Genomic DNA, 12,243 nt, shown 5'->3' with positions numbered 1-12,243 from the left:
ATTGAACCATTGGAGTTTGAGTTTTGCTTTTGGTTGTAACTGTGCCCTGATACGTTTCCCTCTTGAAAGAAGAAGGTATTTTAGTGGAGCCCACAGTTAAGAGATGTTGAATTTTTAAAAGACTTTGAATTTTAAAAGATATTGGACATTTTAAAGTGATTGAACTTTCAATATGTAAAGACTGTGGGACTTTTAAAGTAATTTAGATCTTGGGGATGAATAAGAAAGTAAGGGTTGAGGCTTAATAGTGATGTGTTTATGTGTCAAGTTGACAAGGGGTCAATTGTACTGGCTGGTTTTGTGTGTCAACTTGACACAGGCTGGAGTTATCACAGAAAAAGGAGCTTCAGTTGGGGAAGTGCCTCCATGAGATACAGCTGCGGGGCATTTTCTCAATTAGTGATCAAGGTGGGAGTGGTACCATTTCCAGACTGGTATTCTTTGGTTCTATAAGAGAGCAGGCTGAGTAAGCCAGGGGAAGCAAGCCAGTAAGGAACATCTCTCCATGGCCTCTGCATCAGCTCCTGCTTCCTGCCCTGCTTTAGTTCCAGTCCTGACTTCCTTTTGTGATGAACAGCAGCGTGGAAGTGTAAGCTGAATAAACCCTTTCCTCCCCAACTTGCTTCTTGGTCATGAAGTTTGTGCAGGAATAGAAACCCTGACTAAGACAGGGACCCCACCTGTGTTGACAGCATCTTGCTTCCTTGGGTGGCCCTTACTCCTGGGCACTGGTACTTACTCCTGGTACTGGTGCTCCTCAAAGCATGTGACCTCCTCCTGACTGTGTCTCTGTCCACTTCCCTACACAGATCCTGATGGAGACCATTTGTCCATCCCAGATCCTTCTAGGCCACTGACTATCAGAAGCCTCGCTACGTCAGTAAGATCCTCAGAGACACAAAGGTGACATGTCCTCGCAGGCTACCCATACTTCCCTTGTGGGGCTGGCCCAGGGCTCTGTGCCTAGCTAACCCTTGCCCCAGTGCCCCCGGGTCCAGGGTCATCCCCATGAACCAAGTGCATGTGGATACCATGTATCTCTAGCACGGCTCAGTAACGGACTCTGTCTGTATTCCATGCATTTCTAGCGACTGAAGACTGTGGAGGTGTCTCACCTGTAGTGGGGTGCATGCATGCTTATCCAGCCCTACTGAGGGCTTGCAGGCCCTTGGCTTTCTGAGTCCTTCAGGGCTTTCTCAGGCACGGAGGTTCTGCCTCAATTGTGACCCTGTCCCCGGGGCTCCCACATCCTCACACTTTGAATCTGTTCCTACTGCCTCCTTCAAAGTCAGGCTGGGTGCACGGCAGTGAGGCCGCCAGGGTTCCCAGGATCTTCTGTGGGCTCTGAGCTCTGGTTGGAGGCTGCATTCTTTTGAGAGACCTGGTTATACCAGAACCTGCTCATGCAAAACAGTGAGCTGGGGGAGGCGGCAGCTGGGGAGGAGATAATTACAGCACAGCTCAATAAAACCAGCAACCCGGACAGCACGTTTCCGCAGGACGACTGTCAGGCATGGCATAGGAACCAGGGCGGAACACAGCCTGTTGTTGGGGCGGCTGGCATTTGCTGAGGGTAGGGCACAGCATCTCTAAAAAGCATCAGTCTTGGAGGAGACAACGACATTGTCCCCAGCTCACCTGCATGGTCACCCATGGCTGGACATACTCAGGTATGATTGCCCCTATGCCTAGGTCTGTATCACATCCCTTCGATGCAGACAACATGACCAGCCTGGGGTCTGGCTAAGGCCTGGTTTGTCAGTTCCTAAAGGTGGACCTTGCTAAACCACGGCACCAGCCAGCTGGCTGTGGCTATTCACACCTTTCTCAACACCACCATGGCCTTCCAGGTCAGAAATACCTTTCAAAAAATAATGTAGCTGAGACTGAACTCAAACTTGGGGCAATCTTCCTGCCTCAGCCTCCTGAGTGTTGGGGTGACAGACATGCACCAACCCCCAGCAGAGGAAGGCAAGCTCATTGACTGAAGGGACACGTCTGAAGAGCTATCTGTTTGAGGGAGACTCCGGCCCACTAACGGTTACAGCACAGAGTTCTGGCTGCGCTTGGCCCATTTCTGCTGTGACTGCCAGCACTGCGACAACAGCTCATTAGAGAGCCACGGGGACCTGGGCACAGATCCTCAGGCGCCAGCTCACAGTGCGGCCTGGCAGGGCCTATGCCCCCAGCAGTCTCTGGTATCGTAATGCCTCTTGTATGGCACTGCACCCATGACAACATCCACCTCACCCCCTCTCTGCACAGAGGCCACTTGTCCTGGGTGGCACCAGGGGACAGTGGGCAGGGAGCTGGCAGCACGAGCCTGTCTTCTCTCCTTGTGCTGCTCTGTCTGGGTCCTGTCAGCCCTGGCTTTGTGCAAACCTCAGTGTGACCATCATAAGCCAAAAACTTGGCAATGCCATACCAGGGGCCTTCTAGGGCAGCCCCCAACATCCCAGCATCCCTTGTCATAGGAACCGCTGGAGCCTTAGTTTACTTGTGGGGAAACTGAGGTACAAGGTCATGCACAGGCTACATAATGTGGGGGTGTCCAGGGTCCATGATCTATTCTTCCTTAACGTACTGGAGAGTCACTGGCGGGGCAGGGTTTATCAGCATGTCCCTCCTCTGCCAGAGATATTAAGTGACACTTAGGGACACTTGCTATCAGGGCTAGTGGAGCTTTTGACATGGTGTGCAAGGCTAGGATACCCCACAGAGAACACCAAGACCATGACTGTGCTGGGTAGCCCATGCTAGGCCATCTTTCTAGATCTTTCCTTCCCCCAGCTGTGGCCAGCTGTGCACAAGAAGGCTGTGTCAGCTTTATACAGGACCCTCCGTGCTCCCACTGACCGCCTGGGCACACGTGCTTAGTGACATGGCCAGGGACTCAGCACAGAAGTCGTGTGACAGGGATGGAGGGGGACACACTTCACAATAGCCATCATGTGCATACAGCTCTGCACGGCACAAATCAGGGGTCAGAATGGCCAGGAGGTAGCACTGCCTCAGACCCTGGGATGGTGGATGCAGGCCAGCCTTATGCCTCCCAGCCTCCAGCTAACTGCATGTGGGAAACACTGTCCCTCACAGCAGGGAACAAGGCTGTCATTCTCTTCTGGTCATTAATCTCAGTGCTTCCTACCCAGGGCCTGCTGCTACCAGTCCACCACCAGGGCATGATGATATGTACCAAGGGGTTACCTCCAGACTTTCCCCTCAGCTGTGTAGAAGGCCTCCCAGCTCCAATGTCTGCCCCTCAGGCTTGCCAAGTATTTCTGGGAAGACTGGCACCCGGCCACGGGAACAGCAAAGGAGACAGAAGTCGCTGAATGTGCGGCTAGAGCCAGGCTCTCAATCACATCCCTGCTCTCACCACAGCTCAGCCTGGTGGGGGCGGGGTGAGACCCTCTAGAGAGCCCCCTCCCCTGCAGGGTGGACCAGAGCTGCACTTCCCACTCTGTGTGTGGCCTGTGGCTTGCAAAGGCTGATGCAGCAGCCAGTAAGGAGGCTGTGTAGGAGGCGCCCCTCGCTAAGAGAACCCGTTGATTTAGTTAGTGACCTAGCTGTGGCTCCAGCCTCCCAGGCAGACAAAGTAGGCGGGTGGGCGGACTGCCTCAAGCTGCCCATGTTATCACACCTGGGAAATCGCATGCCACATCTGCACAGAGTCTACTGAATAGGCCAGGAACCTAGAGGGCATGCTGGGCATGGCACCTGCTGGGTACCACTGGCAAAGTTGCTTGGCCTCTCTGTTCCAGTGTGTCAGCCCAGGACTATCGTTCCATGGAGGGTGTGACTTCACAGAGTAAGGAGTGACCGTGTCTACGGGGAGCGTATGAGAATGCCTGGGACTTTGAGAGTGTCCTCCCTGGCCCCAAGCTCATTCAAGGCCCTTGCTGTGCATGTGGGGTGTCAAGTGACACAGCTGGGAGGCTGAGCTTTCTGGACTGCTCAGCCCTGATTCATCCCTGCTTCTGGGACGGGGTCACACTTTATAGCCCAGGCTGTGACCAACCTTGTGGCAATCCTGCCTCAGTTTCTTGGATGCTGGGATGCAGGTGTGCAACAGGCACAGCTCAGGAAACTTCTCTGTAAGGACGAATGCTGTCAAGACAGAACAAGAGCCCATGAGGGCCCAGGCCTGACACAGGTCTGTGGGGCTTTGCTTTGTTTTGAGGTAACCCTCTCATGTAGCCCAGGCTGCCCTCAAACTCACTATGTAACCAAAGATGGCCCTGAACTCCTGATCCTCCTGCCATCTGGTTGACCTCTCATCTCAAAACTGAACCAATAATGGGCGGTGGTGGCACATGCCTGTAATCCCAGCATTTGGGAGGCAGAGGCAGGAGTATTTCTGAGTTTGAGGCCAGCCTGGTCTACAGAGTGAGTTCCAGGACAGCCAGGGCTACACAGAGAAACCCTGTCTCGGAAAACAAAGCAAAAACAAAAACAAAAACAAACAAAAAAACAGAACAAGCAAGACTGTTGGCAACAACTGGACAAGACACCCATGACCAGGGCCTCTCAACTGCCCTGTTGTGATCATAGAAGGGAAAGCCAGAGGGGGGCGAAAGAAGCAGGAGCACCTCAGCTGTGCTCCTCTCCCCACACAGCCAGATTAGAAAGGACATCTCCCAGTCACAAGTGGGAGATGAGGCCCATGGCCCACGATCTGCTCTTTAACCCCGACCACTGGGGTCACCTCTCCCTGCCAGTAAGGACAGAACAAATCCCCAGCGAGAATTCTGTTGATAAACTCCGTGTAAGATTCCCTTAGCACGTGTTACTGTAGAGGCCTTGGTCATACATGTCTGTGAGACCATACTGCTCCTGTCCTAAGAAGGTAGCTGCCAAGGGCAAAGGTCGGAGCAGATGTGGCTCACAAGACAGCCTTCTGCAACGGGCCCATGAGTTGCTGCGGTTGACCTGAGGACTCTGGGGTCTGTACCCAGTGACCTAGATGCCCCGGTGCCACACCTCTCCCCTGAGCTGAGCTTCCCACAAAGTCAGTGTTCACATGTGCACAATCTAGAGAAATCCTGTCCCCTGCAGCACCCTGTCTCTGTAGAGCTTCTGGTGACTTCACTTTAGGCTGGTTCCTGGCCCAGAGGTCAGCCTGTAGCTCCAGTGCATTTGAGGATTGCCTCCCATTGCCAGGGCCAGAGGTTTGCTGGCTCAGCTCGCTGCCTGGTCTCTTAGGAGGGAAGAGGTTAGGTGTAGGGGTGCGTGCAGTGCTGGCAGGGCTAACGTTCTCACTTCCACAGCCAGCAAGTACCTTCCCGGGAGACTCAAGGCCGTGCTAGGCTGCAGACAGGACCTAGCTTGGCACTGCAGGACTCTATGCTGGTGGCTCCTCTGCTCCTTGGGGACATGCAGGTGGAACTCCAGTGCCCACCATAAACTGTGGGCTCCTCTGCACCCCCTTCAGCCATTAAAAATGCAAAGTGGCACCTGTTGTGCCCTGGTCAGAGAGGGAGTAAGGCAGCTCCCTGCTGCACCCTGATGCTGCTGTGGACTTGGGAGGGCAGGTGAGGTCCCAGGGGAATGGAGAGAAGCCAAAAAGGACCCAGCTATGCACACAGGCTGGGGAGGATGGTGCAGGACTGTGGCCACCACATGGGAAGAAGGAACAGCTGGCTGGGAAGACAGAGAAAGACAGGCACTTACACCCCATCTTGCCTTGCATGGTATAGCACCCCTCACAGCTTCTCTGTCCACACTGGATGAGGAGCAGCAGTCCTGGCCCCCAGACCCCACCATGCGGCCCCACTAGGGCTGCCCTGGCAGTTGGGCACACCTGGGAGAGCACTGTGCTTGCCACCCTGCCCTGTCCCTGGCTGGTCTGTGGTGCCTCGGGCCACTTGTCCCTAATTTCACGCTATGTTGCCTGACAATGGAGAATATAGCCATCATGCATCACGATCCCCAAGTGTCGCTTGTTTGTGAACACATGGCTGAGTCTGAAATTGCTTTTACTATCTGGGCAGTTCCTGTCACGGCTGCGGCTGAGACAGCCCTGCCACCACAGCTCAATCTGCCACAGGTGCAGGTGCCAGCCCTGCCAGGCCTAGCCATGCAAGGTGTCTACTCAACCAAAACTGGGCACGGGTCTCAGCCCTAGCTCGTCCCGCCTTCCCTCCTCATGGCAGACTTGGTGTTTCATGAAGACTGAAGACAGGTCCCAACGGGCCACCAGGGCCATCCCACGTCCTCAGCGAGTCTGCCCAGAGCTTCATGGCCCTGGCTTCATGTCCAGTCACAAAGGAGACAGCTGCCCAGGAAGAAGCAAGGGGAGGGGACCAGGAATGGCCCAGGAGACAATGCAGCCGATGATCTCGATTGTGGGTGTGGCTGGTGCGTGAGAGTGAGATGGAGGCCGCCAGGAGCCACAGCCAGAAGACCATGCCTCACACAGGAGGGTGGTGGACAGTGGGTTACACGTTAGCAACACTAATAAAGAGCTAAGTGGTGACCCAGTCCTGGGCATGGGGCATCCTGTGGGCCCATCACTAGGGAGGCTAAGGTAGGATCAGGCAAGCCCATGACTAAAGTCTCAAAAACTAAAATGGAACTAGCAAATAAGTTGGCTCAACAACAAAGGCCAGGTCCCCGAGCACTGCCAGGGAGTACAGTCCCCCCTCAGATCACTAAGGAAAGAAAATACAAAGATGGGCTCCTTGAAGACAGACCTACCAAATGCCCACCTCTGCGAGTGCCTCCCGCAGGTGGGGCGTACCACCGTTCCGACCCATGCACTGCGCCTAAGGTAACTGTCACACCTACCTGCGTGGCCACTTTGCCATAGTCGATCCAGCGCAGCGTGGCGAAGTTAGTGGACTCGGCGCAGTTAAAGCCGTGGTTGAAGCCTGCGTGGTATCCATAGGGGAACGTGATCATGAACTCCCCAGCCTCCTGTGTAATCTATGGAGAGAGGGGTGAATGAGCGGGTGACAGACGAGGACTTAAGGACGGCGCACAGCTGCTGACCCTTTCATGACCTGGCGGGTTTAGTAGGGCCACAGGGCAGCTCAGAAACCTTTTGGATCCTGCTAGGTTCAAAAAGAATGTGGGTGAGGGCTGGCGAGATGGATTAGCACTAAAAACATTTGTTCCAAGCCTGACAACCTGGGTTCAATCCCCAGGTCCTGGGACAGAACTTACACCTGACTTCTGTAGGCTATCCTCTGACCTCAGCCCGCGTGCTGTAGTTCTCACACCCGTAAATACATAAGCAGGTTTTATTTAAAAAAAAAAGAGTTAGACATGCTGGTACATGTCTTTAATCCCAGAACTGGGGGGTGGGGGGGGACTGTCTGAGTTTCAGGCTAGTTTGGTCTACACAATGAAACCCTGTCTTCAAAATCAAGCAAGCCTGAGGCAAAGATGCCTTGGAGGAGCAGTCACGTTGACCCTTGGTGGCTAAGGGAGGAGAATCGCGAATTGAGACTAGCCTGGACTACATGAAAAGACTTGGTTCCAGCACTAACCACCAGGGGACACAGGGCAGAAATGTGCCCCCACCCTCCACTGTGCCATCTCACCCAGCTGAAGGGGACGGTCATCCACCCACTGTGTAGCATTGCGCCAGTTGCTGCTACAGCCAAACCCTCCGAGGCCAGGCCAGAGTCCATGCAAGCAGTGACCTCTTGTACAGAGTTGCCGTGATGGCAAGGCACTACTGCTGCATGTGGCTCTCCATGACGGAGGTACAGACACAGCCCTTTGTGCTGGGGATAGCACTGACACCTCCAAGAACTCTCTGGAACAGCTCCAGACACATGCTCCCAAGGGGAGGGATGGAGCCTCGTCTGTGATGAGCAGCTGAGGTCCCATGAGGAACAGGGTCTCTCTCTGCGGCTGCTGGATCTTCACTGTCCCCGGAGCAGGCAGGAAGGTTTGGAGACAAGTCCTGTGACTCTGAGCTTGGCATGCGCCAACTAAGGAAGAAGGTCCAGAACCCCAGGAGGCCCTGCCCCTTAGCCTGGCTCACTGTGTGACCCCTGCCCCTTAGCCTGGCTCACTGTGTGACCCCTGCCCCTTAGCCTGGCTCACTGTGTGACCCCTGCCCCTTAGCCTGGCTCACTGTGTGACCCCTGCCCCTTAGCCTGGCTCACTGTGTGACCCCTGCCCCTTAGCCTGGCTCACTGTGTGACCCCTGCCCCTTAGCCTGGCTCACTGTGTGACCCCTGCCCCTTAGCCTGGCTCACTGTATGACCCCTGCCCCTTAGCCTAGCTCACTATGTGACCCCTGCCCCTTAGCCTAGCTCACTGTGTGACTGGTCGCCCTGGCTTCTTCAAACTTGGGCTCTGGTGCTAGCTTCTCAAGCACACAGGAGATTCACTGGCCCAGGGCTTCCAAACCTCTACAGAGGGTCCAGCTGGACGGAGTAGTATCGAGAGGGTCTTCTCTCTCACAACGATCTCCACCTTTCCTCTCAACATCTTATTCTGGGTGGCTGGACTATGTGTTTCGTACAGGCCACCTCGCCCATGTCCCTGGATTCCTCTTAGTGACACTGGAGAGTAGTGGATGCCAAGGTGTGGGATGGACATCAGTCATTCGTCAAAAATCTGTAAACCGACATGGCCTGCAGCACAGCATGCCCTGGAGAATGTGCCAATGTTTTTCTTTTCACATAATTAATTGCACCAATCACAGAAAGTCAGTGACAGCAGCATTGTTTTAAATTCCTGCCTAAGTGACAGTTGCTCATGAAGAGTAGTGGGATGCAGGGTAGAGAAGTGTGACACATGCATGTCCCTGGGGCCCGGCAGTCCCAGCACCGCCAAGGAAAGGAAGGCCTGGAGCTCTATGGACAGTGGTGTGGAGAAGCTGGGTGCTGCTCCTCCCCATGCTGCCCTGCAGTCATGTGCAGCACGCACTGGGTGCCAGCATGCTTGGCCTTCTGGGGTGCAGCACACCACACACACACTGCAGCTGGTGGTGAGGACATAGGGCACGGCCACACCACAGACAAGACAAAGTCTTGCTCAGGGTGGCAGCAGAACCATGCTCCTGCCACAGCCATTGTGCCCCGGCCGCTGTGCCCCGGCCGCTGCTAAGCCCCTGGAGCTGCCTTCCCTCACTGCTGTGAGCAGAGCCCAGGGTAAATTAGGAAGCATCAGATGATGGATGGCTGTGCGGCAGAGGAACAGGGGCCAGGGCCAGCGCCAGTCAGGGAGATGCTCGTGATGTTTCAAGAAGGACAGATGGGGGAGTCGACGGCAGGTTACAGAAATACACACTCTTAATTATTAACAAGCCGGCTATTGATCAGCTCTCTCTCCTAAAAGGAAACACCATTACAGACTCACACATGCAGTTTGCAGCTGATTGTCTGAAGGGAGACCCCTGATGAAGGGCCTGTGCCTCCCGTGCAGGAGGAAGTGCCCATCTCTAGCCTGTTGCTCTGTCCTTAGGCCTCATCCCAAAGCAGCTGATGCCAGACAAGGGCCTTCACCCACCAGGCTAAGGGCTGGCCAGCCAGGACACCCAACACAATAGTGTAGAGAGTGTGGGTCTCTGAGTCTAAAGGCAAGGGCTGCCTTGGGGCTGGATACCATCTGTGCAGTCTACAGCGCTGTGGAGACACTGCCCAGGAGGAAAGGAACAGGCCGTGACTGTCCATGGGAGTCCCTGTGCGTGAAGCACCGACCTGGAAAACATTCTCCATAAGCCAGTTACAAAGCAGACGCTTCTCACTTCCACAAGCGACGATCTGCCTGCCATGTGGCAGTGGGATCTGTGCTCCTCAGAGCCACAGCCGGGAGCAGCCTCTGGGCTGCATCCGCAGGAAGAACACAGCCGATGCCACGGGTGCCTCGACTGAAATGTCAGGAACAATTTCTAACACACTGATGGCCATGTGAACACAGAGCAAGGACTCTCAACCCACGGACGGACGAACTCCCGGGTTGACAAGGTGCTCTTCAAAGAAACTTTCAGAAACAGTTGTCCTAAGGCCCCTCTCCCTTCTTGGTTCCCAGAGCACACAGGATTGTACTCCTCTGCAGACACAAGCCCAATTGGGCTAGCCTTCCCTGTGAGGATGTGGCCTACACTGCATGGAGAAACCTAAGGTCCTGGGTCTGCAAACTTAAAGTACTTGTCAGTCCAGGAGTAGGAAGCCTCCTGCCACCCACTCCCACTCCCCAGCCGCTGCCACAGAGCTAGCTCTCCCGCCTCAGACCTATCAGTCACAGCCTTTACAGAAGCACACAGGACGAGCTCAGGCTCCATGCTCAGGAGCATTAAACCACTAACTGCCAAGCAAGACACCTTCACTCAGAGGCCGGCCACCCTGCTGACTATGGGCAGTTAATACCAGGTGTGGCCTGGGCAGTAGGGACCTGCACTTGAGCAAAGAACTGTGTGTGGTTTGGGGACAGCAAAGACCCTGCCAAACCCACACTTGCCCTGTGCCCTCACCCATTTCCCCTTCACCAGAACCAGGTCATGTCCCAGGACCAGCTGGTCCCCACTGCAGAACTGCCCCTAGCAGTACATACCCGGCTGAAGGGGATGCCGTACTTCTTCAGGATGATGGGCGAGATGAGCGTCATCTTGTGCCTTAGGAAGGCATCGCAACCCTGGGAGCTCCCAGGGAAGAAGCCTGGGGTGGAGGAAAGCAGAGTCAGAGTGGGTGTCCGCGTGGGAGACAGGAGCAGCTGTCACTCCTGTGACTGACAATGCCCAGCACACGGCTCTCCTGCAAGCTCCTAGGCAGATTCTGCCCTGTTCACTAGGAAGTCACCAAGGCGTCCTAAGCACACAGCCTCCGGGAGGCAGCATCCCAGGACCAAATGATGGGCTGTGTGCAGCCTCTGGGTCCCCGCACCTTAGTAATCCACAAAGGAGAAAATGCGGCCCAGGACACTGCTGACCTCAGGACAGGGAGCAGCCTGTGCTCCCACCAGGGCTCCCTCCCCTCCCCAGGCAGATGTTCTGTTTACCTCAGAACAAGACAGCTGTCACACAGTACAGCCAGGTCCTGGGATGCCAACAGAGATTTTGGCCTTAGGCTCCGTGAGGAGTGCGGCTCCCACTATGGATAGAGCAGCCTTTCAGAGGCCCAGGGCAGGCAGGGGCTCAGCTCTACTCTCTGAGAAGCAGCACTACAGCAGCCAAGATGGGCAGCACAGGGAGCAACTGAGGCAGGTCGAGTTCCTAGACTTACTGCTCACCACACGACACTAGCCTGGGTATCCTCAGAGGATGCCTACACACCATCACCCCCCTACAGTGAGGGTCACAGAAGTCTATGTGGGCAAAGCAGGGGACAGGAGGAGAACTGGCCCAGCCTCAGAGTCTAAGGACCTTCAGGACCTTCCAGAATCCCACAGACACTCGCCCAGCCTCCAAGCCAGCATGCCCCTGCGAGGTCTCTGCTTCCAGAGCACAGACATGTGCACAGGGCACACAGCAAGCAGGAATTTGGAGGCCCTGGCTGCGGGGAGGAGGTGGGCTGGAAAAGCAGGCAGCAGAGGGGATGAGGGGAGTCCTCAACTTTCCATCCTCGGTGCTAAAAGCACCTCAGTTAAAATTATGACTGCGGTTTCCAGCAGCACATCCCCCTTTAATGCACGGCCTAAGTGGCTCTCATTAGGGCCCTAATAAAGGCTCACATCTGAAGTGATTAGCGCCCCCACGTCAGGGCGGGCACCTCTCCCCATAAGCCCATTTACGGCTTAGCCATTCGTTCTCAGTGCTAACCATGAGCGCTCCACTCACTCTGCTGTGGGTGGCAGCAGTGGCGCATGTCCAAAGGTCTTGGGGCTGCCAAAGCTGAAGCGGCAGGGAACTGCATGTAGTCTCCTGCTGTGTCACGTATCCTGCCCGTCTTATCCCACCCTTCCCTCTGGTCCCAGCTCTCAGCACTGTGTGGACAGCGCAGATTCCTGTTGGAGGCAGGGCCTCACTATGGGGTCCTGGATAGCCTGGAACACCATTTGTAAACCAGGAGAACCTTAAACCCAGTGTTCCACCTGCCTCTGCCTCCTGAGTGCTGGGATTAGAAGCCTGTACTACCACATTCTGAGGCCAGATGTTTAAGCAGCCAATCAAGAGGCTCAGAACTGAAATCCTGCGGAGCTTCTGCCCACCCTGCTGCCACCTTCCTCCCCTGCTGGCCCTTGGAATGCTGTGACTACCGGGTTGGATGGATGGGGCCCGACATCCTGACCATGGCTCTCCTGTCATTCTGAGGCCAGCCTCCCTGTCTCCAGAGGCCACAAAGC

General features: G+C 55.3%; 1 protein-coding gene across 5 annotated transcripts in view; it reads right to left on the bottom strand.

The window, feature by feature from the left end:
* Kdm4b (lysine demethylase 4B) overlaps window positions 1–12,243 on the bottom strand; it is an 82,372-nt gene that overhangs the window by 23,956 nt on the left and 46,173 nt on the right. For 4 of the 5 annotated variants that reach the window (XM_052191752.1, XM_052191754.1, XM_052191756.1 and 1 more), the window contains exons 7-8: window positions 10,516–10,619; window positions 6,790–6,927 (exon numbers count right to left, since the gene is read on the bottom strand). In XM_052191752.1, the coding sequence (XP_052047712.1) occupies window positions 6,790–6,927; window positions 10,516–10,619 (242 nt within the window). Of the gene's footprint in view, window positions 1–4,015; window positions 4,111–6,789; window positions 6,928–10,515; window positions 10,620–12,243 lie in introns of those variants that run through there. The other variant, XM_052191757.1, reaches the window with a different exon arrangement.

Source organism: Apodemus sylvaticus, chromosome 9 (assembly GCF_947179515.1).
Source record: "Apodemus sylvaticus chromosome 9, mApoSyl1.1, whole genome shotgun sequence".
Taxonomy (NCBI): Eukaryota; Metazoa; Chordata; class Mammalia; order Rodentia; family Muridae; genus Apodemus; species Apodemus sylvaticus.
Note: the sequence above shows the minus strand (reverse complement) of the source record. Positions and strands in the feature narration are given on the sequence as shown.